This window comes from Pezoporus flaviventris, unplaced genomic scaffold, assembly GCF_033815535.1.
Source record: "Pezoporus flaviventris isolate CSIRO_AGI_PZ_B2104156 unplaced genomic scaffold, CSIRO_AGI_Pfla_v1 ptg000080l, whole genome shotgun sequence".
Taxonomy (NCBI): Eukaryota; Metazoa; Chordata; class Aves; order Psittaciformes; family Psittacidae; genus Pezoporus; species Pezoporus flaviventris.
Genome location: NW_026892628.1, coordinates 1,677,365 through 1,688,847, shown reverse-complemented (window position 1 = coordinate 1,688,847; position 11,483 = coordinate 1,677,365). Strand labels below are relative to the sequence as shown.

The following is an 11,483-nucleotide window of genomic DNA, read 5'->3' as shown; positions in this document are numbered from 1 at the left end:
TGGATGATCCTAAGGTCCTTTCCAACCCGAACTATTCTATGACTCCATGATTTTTCCAGGTCATTCCAGGGTGGCGAGAGCAAGGAGGCTGAGGGTCGGCTCCTGCTCCCGCACTGCACCACAGGCGGTACCAGGTGTATTTGGGAGGGTGGGTGACTCACAATGAGTGTGAGCGAGGGGGGGACGGGGACAAAAGCTGCGCTTGAGCTTCCTGTGGCAACGGGTACCTTGTGTTTGTGTGTGGATTCAGCACAGGAACAGTGGAGCTGTTTGTTCCAACACGCCCGTGAGCCGGGTGTGACACAAGCTGGGATCGGCACGCTGCCAGGAATAAAATCCCTGTGTTCCCACCCCTGTCCTGGAGATCTCAGTCCGCCCGATCGCAGGGGGCTGAGCCCCAGAAGCACTCGAGGGTTTCCAGCTTAAAAGCCCCTCATGAGACCTGGAAGAGATGGAAATGGAAGTGATGGAGGGTGGCGAGCGACTGCTCTGCGGAATGGGAACACCGAGGTCTCAGCCAAGGGCCAGAGGGCAGAACAAGGGAACCGAGTCAGCGACAAAAGGCTGAGAGCTCTGGGCTTGGCCATGTCCAAAAATGCACCAGAGCTTCAGCAGCAAGGCTCTGGCCATAACAAGTCCAGGGAGGTGCCAAGTCCAGGGGGCTTCGCCCCAGGGAGAGGCTGAGGAGCAGCAGTGAGGAACAACGGGAGGGCAAACCTTTATTCAAACAAGAGTCTATAGAACAGAACAGGAAAGTAAAGGCCTTTTGCCACTCGCTTCCTCCCTGCACACTTGTGCTGCTTCAGATAACTTCCATGGCTCGAGTCCTGAGCAAGGAGTTACAGGAACGTCCTCACTGGCAAACAAGGCATGAGGCCAAGGAGCATGCAGAGGCAGTGCAGAGAGAGGGTTTGCTTGGCCAGCTACGGAGAGGCAGATGTCCGAGTGTGGGTGGATGGGTAGATGAGGAGGAGTCACCCAGCTCTTCCACACCTGGAACAAAGAGAGCTCAGGATGCGATCCCCCTCGGCCATGCTCTGCTCTGTCCTCTCACCAACAGCTCCCCCCCGAAAAGCAATTAAGAGCTGAGATAAGCTTCTCCCAGAGGCAGCTCCTTCCAGTCCATGCTGGAACGCCCAACAGTCAACCTCAGGCGCTGCCCTTACCCGGCAGCTCCGTGTCACTGCACCAGCCTGTAGGTGATGTACCGGCCCGCAGTCTCGCTCGGCCTGATGATCTTCACTACCTGGAACACCAACAGAAGGGACTCATGAGGGAGAGAACCCGTGGGGCTTCCCTTGCAAGGCTCCCTGCCCGACTCAAGTGCACTCAGCCCCTATCAGCACTGAGCTCCCCCCTTCACCCAGCTCCCCACAGCCAGGGATGTGCGAGGCTTACACCCCTCTACACCCAACCTACAGCAGCTTTTCCACCTGGAAGAGACACCCTTCCTGCCTCTGAGAGCTCTGAACTGCTGCAGAGCATCTGCCCTGCCGGCAGGGAACTGCTCCCTGAGCCTGTTTCTCTGTTACCTGGCCACGCTTTATCCCGAAGTACCGGGCCACGGGATCACCAGCCTGGATGCGTGGGAGCTGGTTCTCCCTCAGCTTACTGCAGAGAGTCAAGGAGAGGCTCCTGCAGCAGGGACAGAGCAAGAAACCGGCGCGGACGGGTGGGATCATTTCCAGCCCGAACGAGAACGCAGGGCTCCAGAGCAGGGAGGGCAGGCACAAAGGATACTATCTGGCCAGCAGCTCCGTTACTTCTTCCTTTGTCATGACAACGTGCTCTGGGACCAACTGTGAACGAGGAGAGAGGCTGGAAGATTGGGAAGGCAGAGAAAGAGCCCAGCCCCTCACCCCAGCGGCAGCTCCTCCTGCTCACCTCGTGCTCGGTGATGTTGATCAGCAGCTCCTGCTGCAGGAACTGCTCCAGGATGTACTTGGGAGCCATGTCCACCAGCGACTGCCGAGGGAAAGCTCTGTCAGGCGGCAGCACGGCTCTGGCCCTGCTCCTTGGCAAACACCCACAGGCAAAACGTGCACAGATCATCCCTCACCCATGCCCTTCCCCTCCCGGCTGCCCCTTTGCAACCAGAACCTGCTGCTGTGCTTAAATACACTTGGGTTTAAAGCCAGAGCCTGTATTAAGGTACAAAAGGCGAAGCAGGAACCGCACTCCTCAATGGCTCGGGGGCAGCCTCCTCCTACCTGCTTCGCCGAGGGGGTCATGCCCTGCTGCACCACGATGAGCGCCCGGGTGATGTTCTCCTCCTGCATGCGCTGGCAGTACATCTTGATGGTCTTGATCCCCACCTTGGGCTCCTCTGGGAGAGAAACCACTCGGGGTTACCGGGACCAACACCCCCTCTCCCTAAGCGTTTCAGGCCTAGCGGGGGCCCGGCGCCGCTCACCGGGGAAGAAGACGAACATCTGATCGGTGGGGTCGTCGTTGTGAGCCACCAGCACGGTGAGGTCGGTGCGGCGGGGCCGGCCCTCGCTGGGTTTGTCCCCGAACTGCGCCTTGAACTCCTCCAGCGTCTGGTCCAGCTCGTCCTGGGTCACCAGGTACCCGCGATCGTGGCAGAGCTGAGGGAGGCCGCGGGGCGGGTCAAAGGACTGCGGGCACCGGCCCTGGGTCCCGCACCCCCGGTCCTGCACCCCGGGTCCCGCATCCCGAATCCCGCACCCCCGGGTCCCGCACACTCGGTCCCCGCACCCCGGGTCTCGCATCCCGGGTCCCGCACCCTGAATCCCACACCCCGAATCCCGCACGCCGGGTCCCGCACTCCGAATCCCGCACACTCGGTCCCCGCACCCCCGGTCCCGCACCCCCGGGTCTCGCACCCCGGATCGGGCACCCCGGGTCCCGCACCCTCGGGTCTCGCATCCCGGGTCCCGCACCCCGGATCGGGCACCCCGGGTCCCGCACCCCCGGTCCCACCTGCATGACGGTCTTGCGGATCTTCCACAGCCGGTACGTCTCCTCCTCATCGTCCATGGCGCCCCCTCGGCCTCCGCACGCAGCACTGAGGCGGCCCTGAAGGCCTCACCTCAGGGGCTGCTGGGAACGTTGGAGCGGCCCTCAGGAGGGGGGGGGGGGGACGGGGACGACGACGACCGGTGCCTCGCCGCCGGTTCTCCGGTTGTGTGCGGCCTACACCGGACAGACCGCGGAGCACGCTCCGGTCAGGAGGGAACCGACGGGGGGGAAGGGGGACCGGGCTGCAGAGTAGCTCTCCGTCCGCCATTTGTTCCGTGCCTCCCCCCTCCACTGTAATGGTCTCGCCCAACGCCCTGATTCCCGCTTTGCTCTCTCATCCATCCGGCAGGACTCCTCCCCCCAACCCATCGCTCTGATTGGCTGAGCAGCCATAAAGAGGCGGTGCCTCCGTGAGTCCGCGCCGCCCATTGGCTGAGGGCCTGCGTGGGGAAAGGGGGGGGTGGCCCGCGATGGGATGGGGTCAGGCGGTGCGGAGCGCGCTGCGGGGCGCGGCGGTGGTGGCGGGGCCGGTGCGGGGCATGGTGAGAGCGGAGGGAGCGGGACGGGGGGACCAGGGCCGGTGCGGGGCATGGTCAGTGCGGAGGGAACGGGACGGGGGGACCGGGGTACCGGGGCCGGTGCGGGGCATGGTGTAGTGCGGAGGGAGCGGCGGTACCGGCGGTACCGAGGCTGGTGCGGGGTATGGTCAGTGCGGTGGGACCGGGGGTACGGGGGGCGATGCGGGGCATGGTCAGTGCGGAGGGACCGGGGGTACCGGGGCTGGTGCGGGACATGGTGAGTGCGGAGGGACCAGGCTGCGATCGTGACCGGAGCCTCACGGTTGAGGGGCGGGGAGGGGGGGGGGGGCGCGGGCCCGGCGAGACCCAACCCGTCGGGGCTCGGGAGCGGGGCCGGTACAGGGGGGTGCGGGCGGTGACGGGGCCTCCCCGCGCTCCGCAGTGCGCCCAGGCGCAGGACTGGCGTTCGGCCAAGGCCATCTACGACTTCCACGCCTTGGACATCGATGGCAACGACGTCTCCCTGGAGCAGTACCGGTAGGGCGGCGGTGATTGCGCCTCACGGGGACGGTCGTTGTGTAATCGGGGGGGGGGGGTGGTGGTTGGCACCGCCACCGAGCCGCTGCCTCCCGCGCAGGGGATACGTGTGCATCATCACCAACGTAGCTTCGAAATGAGGAAAGACCCCGGTAAACTACACTCAGCTTGTTGACCTGCACGCCCGATACGCTGAGAGGGGTTTACGCATCCTCGGCTTTCCCTGCAACCAGTTTGGGAAGCAGGTAGGTGCGGGAGCGGGCTCTGCATGGGGAGGGTGGAGAACGTATGGGCTCACACCGAGCCCTTGTGCTGCCCCTCGCAGGAACCCGGGGACAACGCTCAGATCAAGGCATTTGCTGCGAGCTATGGGGTGAAGTTTGACATGTTCAGTAAGATCGACGTGAACGGGGACGATGCTCACCCGCTCTGGAAATGGATGAAGGACCAGCCCAAAGGACGAGGCACCCTGGGCAAGTGCGTGAGGGGAACGGGGCAGGGGGGGGCTGGCTGCAGCAAGAGGAAGGGGTTTTCTCTGCCCAATCTCACTCCTGTTTTTTCTCTCCCAGTGCAATAAAGTGGAACTTCACTAAGGTAGGACACAGCCACCATCAATTGCTGTCTGCAGGGGGGCTGTGAGGCTCTGCTCTCTGTGGTTACCCTGGATGTTGGGGTAGCAGCAGCCCAAGGGGTTCCTGGGTGGGTGGGGGGAGCAGGTCTGCGGGGGGGCTATGGCTCTGCAGGCAGGATCAGCCACAGCCAGCCCTCAGGTTCACCAGCTCCCCGGGTGCTGCTTCCCTCCACAGTTCCTCATTAACCGGGAGGGCCAAGTGGTGAAGAGGTACAGCCCCATGGAGGATCCTTACGTAAGTGCTGCCAGACCCACGGGAGGAGGGGAGGAAGCTGGGGCTGAGCCCTGTTTGGGGGAAAAGAAGCCCCCAGTGCTCCCAGGAAAGCGGGTGCCCACCCAGGGTGGGTGCAGACTCAGGAGTCCCCTGGGCTGAGGCTGGGGGGCTTTGGGCACGGTGTTGGGGCAGTGATGTTCTCACAGCACCATGCTCCCCTTTTCTCTTGCAGGTGATCGAGAAGGACCTGCCTGCCTACCTCTAGGTCTGCTCCTCTCCCTGCTCTCGCCCTGCCCAGCGCCTGCCTCCCGCTGCCCATGGATTCTCCTCCTCCAGCCCCGATGATGGCCTGTCTTCAAGCCAGCTCGCTGGTGAGGCAGACCTGAACCCAGGCGTGCAGATGCTGGACGGAGGCTTCACGGGGCCGGTGGCCGCTGCTGGGCCTAGAGCAGCACCCCGAGTCCCCTTGCAATAATAAATAGAGGTGTTAGAACTGACCCCTGCGTCTGGGTGTGAGCGGTGAATGGGGCCGAGCTGGGAGAACCTGGAGCTCTGCAGGGGAGCTGAGACCTTGCGCAAGGCCGGGGCTCAGCTAGGATAATCCTTAGGGCTGAGCAGGGAATTGCGCACGAATCCCGGCTCAGCCGCTGCTCCCAAGGGGCTCTGCGGGGACAAGCAGAGCAGGGGAAGGTGCGTGTCCTGTTGGGCTCCCCTCCGACCCTGCTCCATGTCCTGCCTGAGCACTCAGGGGCTGGTTTATGGGAGCTAGCGTGGTGCTGTTGTGTGAATCCCTGCTCTGTTCCCATTGCCTGCAGCTCCTCCCCATCCCACACGGACGGAGCGAGGCTGGACAACAACAGCTGGTGCTGGTGAATGCCTCAACAGCGGCTCCTTTATCGGTGTTTTCGGGTGGGAGCTGCTCTCAAGGACAGGCAGTGCCAGGGAGGATCCTCCTCTGCCCTGGGGGCCAAGTCCCCAGCTGCCACCACGTGTGACAAGGGAGATAACCAGCCCCTGGGCCTCGGCTTCCCCATCCTTATCCGAGCCCCGGAGGGGATCCTGCCCCTCAGGCCAGGCGGATGGACAGAGAGAGAGCTGGGACTTACAGACCTCACGTCTGTGGCTTCCTTTCCATTTTTACTGAGCAGAATGAAAAACTTCTTGGGAGGCAAGTAGAAAATCCAGGAATTATTAGTCAAAGGCACATATTCTAAAAAAAAAAAAAAAATCTCTTTACATATATACATCTCCATTATAAATACACATAGAAAACCAAAGGCAAACGACAAGCGGGTTAAAAAGTGCTAACCAAAAGGTGGAGGGGCAGAAGAAAACGGGCCCCCTTGCAAAACAGAGCCCATCAGTAGGACGACTGCATAATAATTTAGTTAAAAGCTATTGGTGCATCTTCTTAATCCTGACAAAAACACAGGATCGGGGCAGGGAAAGGCCTTCCTCCAAGGTGCTCTCTGGCATCGCAGAGATGAGGGGCGAGGGAATTGCATATCTTGGAACTCAATGGCAGAGCCTCCGGGGGGGAGGATTCCTCCTCGTTATCCCTGAGTTTCAGCCTCTCTGAACTGGGTTTTCCCGGAGCCCTTTTGTCTCCTTGCTGAGAGGTCAGCAAGCGCCGAGTGGATGAGCCGGGGCCTGTGCGGGGCAGTTTAAATAGAGGTGGGAATGGGGAGGGAGCAGGGAATGCTGCGGGAAGAGCCGGAGCTCCTGGGCAGCAGCCAGGGGCTCTTTGGTGTAGCTGTGAGGTAAAGGAGGTGCCATGAAGGGAACCACGGCCCCGGCTGCTGCAGGGAGGCAGATACTGGTTGGGGAAGGAAGGGGGTAGACACAAGGACAAGACCCCAAAGCAACTTTGGGGACGAGCCCACATGTGCATCACATGGGGCAGGTGCTTGTAACGTGGCAGGGAATGCAGCGCCCCATGGATGCTGCAGGCACGGACCCTAAGCACTTCCCAACAGCAAACAGGGCGCTGGGGCAGGCCTTGATCCTTGACAGGGGGGTCAGGGTGCTCTGCCCAGAGGAGGGGGCTCCCCCTGAGGAATGGCCCAGCCAGGGAAGCTTTCACGTCCTTCCCCTGCAAACATCCTGGTGTCACGACTAGGAAATGCCTCGATGGCTCGAGGCAGAGCACAGCAACAGCAGAGGGAAGGCTTCCTGCCCGCAGGCAGCTTCCTGCCAGGCTCCTCAGGTGCAAGGGAGAAAACAGAAGGCAGTTTCCCTGGGACGTGCCGAGGTGGGATGCTCTGCACCAGGGATGAAGCTGGACCAGGGATGCTGCAGCCTGCGGGTGCTCCTGGCTGGGGCAGTGCTTTGCAAAGCAGAGCTTTGCTCTTTGGTACTGGAGGTTCAATCTGCAGCATCAGCAGTGACTCTGCACATTTCTGGTGCTCTTCCCTCAGCCCTACAGAGGTGGGGGGCTGAAAGGACAACACGCGGCAGCACCAAGGTGACAGAGCACGGCCAGCCACAGTGCCATGGCTGGGCTCAATGCAGGACAGACCCATGGAGCCCTCCAGCTCCAGGGAATGTCCCCAGGGAGGCTGAGCCCTGACAAGGGTGCAGCAGCTCCTGCCCTGTCCCCTGGAGCTCCCGCAGCCGAAGGACAGAGCAGCACAGTCAGTGTTGCTGCTCTCAGCTGCTCTCACACACAGGGATGCTCGAGCTCAGCAGCTCCTGCCTCCTTGGGGACAGCATTCCCTTCCGCAGCCCTGCCTTCAGACCCAGCCCTCCAGGGCAGCCTCAAGGCTGGGGCAGCCCAAGAGGGAAGCTGGCAGCAGCCAAGACACATACAGTTTTGGTCAGTGGAGCCTCTGAGCCCTTCAGCAATGGCCCAGCCCCGGGCCGGTTTGGAGCCCAGAGGAGCGGAGCTTAGGGGCAGCAGCCGCAGCGTTGGGGGCTGGAGGGCTGGGGAAGGCAGGACCCAGCTCGGACACGCAGTAGTCAGCAGAGGGACAGAGGAGGGGACGCTGCTCCCCAGCACTGACCTTTGAGCAGGACTCAGACACAGCAGGGACCAGCAGTCCAGAGCAGCTGGAGGAGGCAGCGCTGGCCGCCCCTGACCCGTTGCACACAAGCCTGGCCATGCCCGAGCGCGCGGTACAGATAAACCAACTTTGCTTGAAGGAGCTATAGAGAGTTCTTTGTCTGCCCTCAAAACCAGGAAAGGGTCAAGTCCAAACCAGCAGCAAAGCCGGGGGCTCCCCAGCTCTCACCTCTGCACCAAAGGATACGGATCCACGTGGCCCGGCATTCCCGCTTGGCTTTCAGAAGTCTGGGAAAGGCCCGCTGAACTGGATCACGCTCTGGCGCTCCTGGGGGAGCACGTTCTCCTGGGGGGGGGCCCCACTGAACGTCCTTAGCATGTCCTCCAGGATCTCTCTGAAGTTGATATTCCCATCCTGGTGGATGAAATCTTCCTGCTGCTGCTGCTGCAGTGTCTGCAGGGGCCCTGGGGGAGGCAGAGGAAGGTGTTCGTGCAGGGGGGAGCTCAGAGGCACGCTCCCCTCCAGGACGGGGGCCGGGCTCTCGAAGGCAGGAAGGTGACTGAAGCCGAAGGGTAACCGGTGCTGCTGGTGGGGCTGGAGAACGGGATCCGAGGGGTAGCCCAAGGCCCCGGGCTCTGGGGTCATCACCATGTCGGGAATGATGTTGCTGGGAGGGCTGTAGGTCAAGTCCAGGATCTCATCCTGGCGCAGGGAGTGCCTGGGCAGGGAGATCCCAGGCCCTGTGTGGGTGAGGTCCAGGGTCTGTGCCAGGATGTGCTGCGGGAGGGAGAAGTGGGGGCTCTGCTCCTGGGCCTGGAGGAGCCGGTTGTGCTTTCGCTTCACGTTCTCATCCATCTGCTTCAGCTCCTCCAGCACCTTGCGGACGCAGCTCTCGGGGATCTTTATCCCTAGGGGAGGAACGTGCATCAGCCCCCCCCCCAGCACTCTGGGAAGGGACGGGGGGCTGTGGGGACGGAGGGACGGGCAGCTTCACCCACCGACTTGTTTCTTCTTCTCCTTGGTCTTGAGGCGCACGATCTGCAGGTAGCTGCTGTTGGTGATGTCTGCCATGATGCTGGCGATCCTGCTCCAGACCCGCAGCAGGGCCCCGCACAGCATGTAGTAGTGGCGCAGGCGCATGCCCTGGAAGCATTCCTTCCCCTCCTGGATCAGCTTGCAGCTCCTGTTCCTTCAGTTCCCAAAGGAGAAACCCACCTGAATTAGCCCCGGCCCCTGCAGCAGAGCAGGTTCCCCCAGCGCAGACCCTCCCCATACCCAGCACCCTTCTCCCCACCCTGGGGACACAGCCTGGGGCTGCAGGTTCCTTACCAGGCAGCGTGGTTGCACTTCTTCAAGGAGAAGTGGTAACTGCTCTCCCAGTGCTCCTTGGCCTCCTCGGGCAGCACCTGCAGCAGGAACACACAGCATTAGAGCTCTTCCCACTGTCCAACGTGGAGCTGAGACGTGGAATCCAGGGCTCTGGGAGTCAGGACACCGCGGTGCTGCCACCGTCTCTGCCCACCCCACAACAGGAGGAGCAAACGTGCTTCCAAAGCCACCCCCCCTGGCCATAGAAAGAGGGCTTTTCCCTCTCCCCACACCGGGGAGCTGCAGGTCCCACCTACCCGCCGGTACTTCTTCTGCAGGCTGTCCAGGCTCTCCGGCTGGCTTTGCTTCCCAATGTTGGGCTTGTAGAGGATGAAGTTCTTCCCGCGGCTCTGCTCTGCCAGCAGGCAGGTGTGTTTGCAGCCTCGCATCTGTTGGGGCAGAGCGGACGGTTACAGCCACAGCCTCCCTCCCCAAGGCTAAACCAACCCCATCCCATCCAGGAGGGAAGCTCTTAGAGGCATCTCTGAGCCCCCAGGAAGAGCTCGGACACAGACCTCTTACAGCCATGCAGCCCACCTCCCCATGGGTCACCCTCCGCACTGAGGTGCCACCCTGGCACAGCCCAGGCACCCACCTTGTAGGAGAGGTAGAACCCATCGAAGGATCCTGTCAGTTTGAGTGACTTCTCATAGGCTTCCTCCCACTTTAAGCCTCTGTCGACACTGATCTGAAGAGGGACAAGCAGAGGGGACTCTGTAACTTCGGGGGGTGGGACAAGTGCTTCAAAATGCCACCCTCAACGCAAATGTGGTGCCCAGGATGAGGCACTGCCAGGCTGCCCTCATGGCTACGGCAGCCCCAAGCCTTGGGGCCCCTCCTTGTCTCCTCTGTGTAGCTCCCAGCATCACTCACGTGCTCGTGCCGGAGGCAGATGTGTCACAAACATGACACAAAGCCACGGGGCAGAGGGCAGCTCCCAGCCCCAGCCTGGGAAGCACTGGAGAAGCCTGACGATGGCTGTGCTGGCTGCCTACCTTGTAAAACACAACCTGCCCGTCCTGCGGGTGCCCCGGGGTCAGGAACACCTCCTTGCTCTCCTCGTAGATCTCATCCACTCCTGGGGCTAAATCTGTAGGAGGGAAGACTGCTGTAAGGTACACCTGCCCCTACCACCAAGGGTCTCAACACCAGAGCTGTATGCGGCCGCTCTGCCATCAGTCAGCACAGGGAGGAACAGGGAACCTCAGGCGTGCAGTCAGGACAGCTCTGGCCACCCCTCTTCCTCCTTACCTAGGATGCCCATGTCGTATTTGCCCTCCTTCTTGTCCTTTTCAATCAGATAGTCAAAGGTGTCCGAAAAATACTGGAAGAGCATGTTCTGCTTGTCCACCTCCAGCCCCAGGATGCGGTTCAGGAACTTGGTGATGGAGCAGTCTGCGAGAGCGCGGTGGCTCAGGGAACGCAGAACCCACGGCCACGCTCCCAGAGCCACCCAAGAAGCCACCTGCAGCAGCCCAAAGCTGCTCCTGCAGGCTGCCGTCAGGGAAGCGGGATCTGCAGCACCGGCTGATCCCAAAGGAGCTTCCCTCCGAGCAAACATCCTGCCCCAGCAGCACAGCAAACCCCGCAAGGCCGGGCTCCGACAGCCCTGCCTGTCATTTGTGCCCTACTTTGGCCAGGAGAAGCTTGACACGTACCCTTCTCCACTGCGACCGTGCCATACTTCATCTGATTGCAGCAGATCCCCACAGAGATGAGACCTTGCTTCATTTCTGCAAGGACAGAAGGCAGCTTGTGCATTGCAGGGTTAAACCTCCCAGGCTGCTTCCCCCTTGGCTGTTATTCCACAGCCAAGTCTCCCTTGGCCTCCTTTCCCCCCCCTTCCATGCCTGGCAGGGTGATGTGGTCTGCACTGGTTTGCTGCTGAGCTGGGCTCCTGCTCCCTTCTCCTTGACCTTCCATTTGGTTTTGAGGCCCCCCAAACCTGAGACCAACCCAGCCAGAGAGACACAGAACCCCTCGAGCTGGGGATGCTCTCACCGTGGAAGAAGGCAGCCTCCCCTCGGTCGTAGCTCTTGGGCACAGGAACCCTGTTCTCTGTGTGGCTGAGGATGGTGGACAGGACCCTGTCCAGTGCTTTAGCCCCATACTGCAGAAGGAGATGAGAGTCAAGTGTGGGGCACACGGCTCACAACCCTTCTGGTGCGGTGACAGAGACACCCAGCACCACCAGGAAGGCTGCTGCCCAGGGGGCTCTGCCCCTGGGGACC

General features: G+C 61.7%; 3 protein-coding genes across 5 annotated transcripts in view; 1 reads left to right on the top strand and 2 right to left on the bottom strand.

Moving 5' to 3' along the window:
• Window positions 1-705: 705 nt before the first annotated feature.
• POLR2E (RNA polymerase II, I and III subunit E) lies at window positions 706-3,071 on the bottom strand. The gene is made up of 8 exons (XM_061474583.1): window positions 2,944-3,071; window positions 2,414-2,588; window positions 2,211-2,326; window positions 1,885-1,965; window positions 1,741-1,799; window positions 1,533-1,611; window positions 1,167-1,246; window positions 706-993 (listed from the first exon to the last, which is right to left on the bottom strand). Exons 1-7 carry the CDS (start codon window positions 2,998-3,000, stop codon window positions 1,181-1,183), a joined length of 633 nt encoding a protein of 210 aa, XP_061330567.1. The 5' UTR covers window positions 3,001-3,071; the 3' UTR covers window positions 706-993; window positions 1,167-1,180.
• Window positions 3,072-3,385: 314 nt separating this feature from the next.
• Window positions 3,386-5,379, top strand: GPX4 (glutathione peroxidase 4). 2 transcript variants are annotated; one of them, XM_061474820.1, is made up of 7 exons: window positions 3,386-3,524; window positions 3,943-4,037; window positions 4,138-4,282; window positions 4,363-4,514; window positions 4,607-4,631; window positions 4,844-4,903; window positions 5,115-5,379. In XM_061474820.1, exons 1-7 carry the CDS (start codon window positions 3,453-3,455, stop codon window positions 5,145-5,147), a joined length of 582 nt encoding a protein of 193 aa, XP_061330804.1. In that variant the 5' UTR covers window positions 3,386-3,452; the 3' UTR covers window positions 5,148-5,379. The 2 variants fall into 2 exon arrangements, with proteins under 2 accessions (XP_061330804.1, XP_061330805.1); XM_061474821.1 differs by lacking the exon at window positions 3,386-3,524 and adding an exon at window positions 3,556-3,632.
• A 1,945-nt stretch (window positions 5,380-7,324) lies between these two features.
• SBNO2 (strawberry notch homolog 2) overlaps window positions 7,325-11,483 on the bottom strand; it is a 46,328-nt gene continuing 42,169 nt past the window's right edge. For both annotated transcript variants that reach the window (XM_061474648.1, XM_061474649.1), the window contains 9 exons: window positions 11,254-11,362; window positions 10,911-10,985; window positions 10,504-10,647; window positions 10,248-10,342; window positions 9,848-9,940; window positions 9,510-9,641; window positions 9,214-9,290; window positions 8,883-9,073; window positions 7,325-8,792 (listed from right to left, as the gene is read on the bottom strand). In XM_061474648.1, the coding sequence (XP_061330632.1) occupies window positions 8,164-8,792; window positions 8,883-9,073; window positions 9,214-9,290; window positions 9,510-9,641; window positions 9,848-9,940; window positions 10,248-10,342; window positions 10,504-10,647; window positions 10,911-10,985; window positions 11,254-11,362 (1,545 nt within the window). In that variant the 3' untranslated portion in view covers window positions 7,325-8,163. The remainder of the gene's footprint in view (window positions 8,793-8,882; window positions 9,074-9,213; window positions 9,291-9,509; window positions 9,642-9,847; window positions 9,941-10,247; window positions 10,343-10,503; window positions 10,648-10,910; window positions 10,986-11,253; window positions 11,363-11,483) is intronic.

What these genes read in the sequence shown, in the direction of transcription:
- POLR2E (XM_061474583.1), bottom strand. Translation starts at nt 3,000, where the DNA reads ATGGACGATGAGGAGGAGACGTACCGGCTGTGGAAGATCCGCAAGACC. An exon ending in GATGTTCGTCTTCTTCCCCG is followed by an intron (nt 2,327 to 2,413) that starts GTGAGCGGCGCC and finishes TTTCTCTCCCAG; the next exon opens with AGGAGCCCAAGGTGGGGATC. An exon ending in ACGGAGCTGCTGGCCAGATA is followed by an intron (nt 1,612 to 1,740) that starts GTATCCTTTGTG and finishes GACTCTCTGCAG; the next exon opens with TAAGCTGAGGGAGAACCAGC.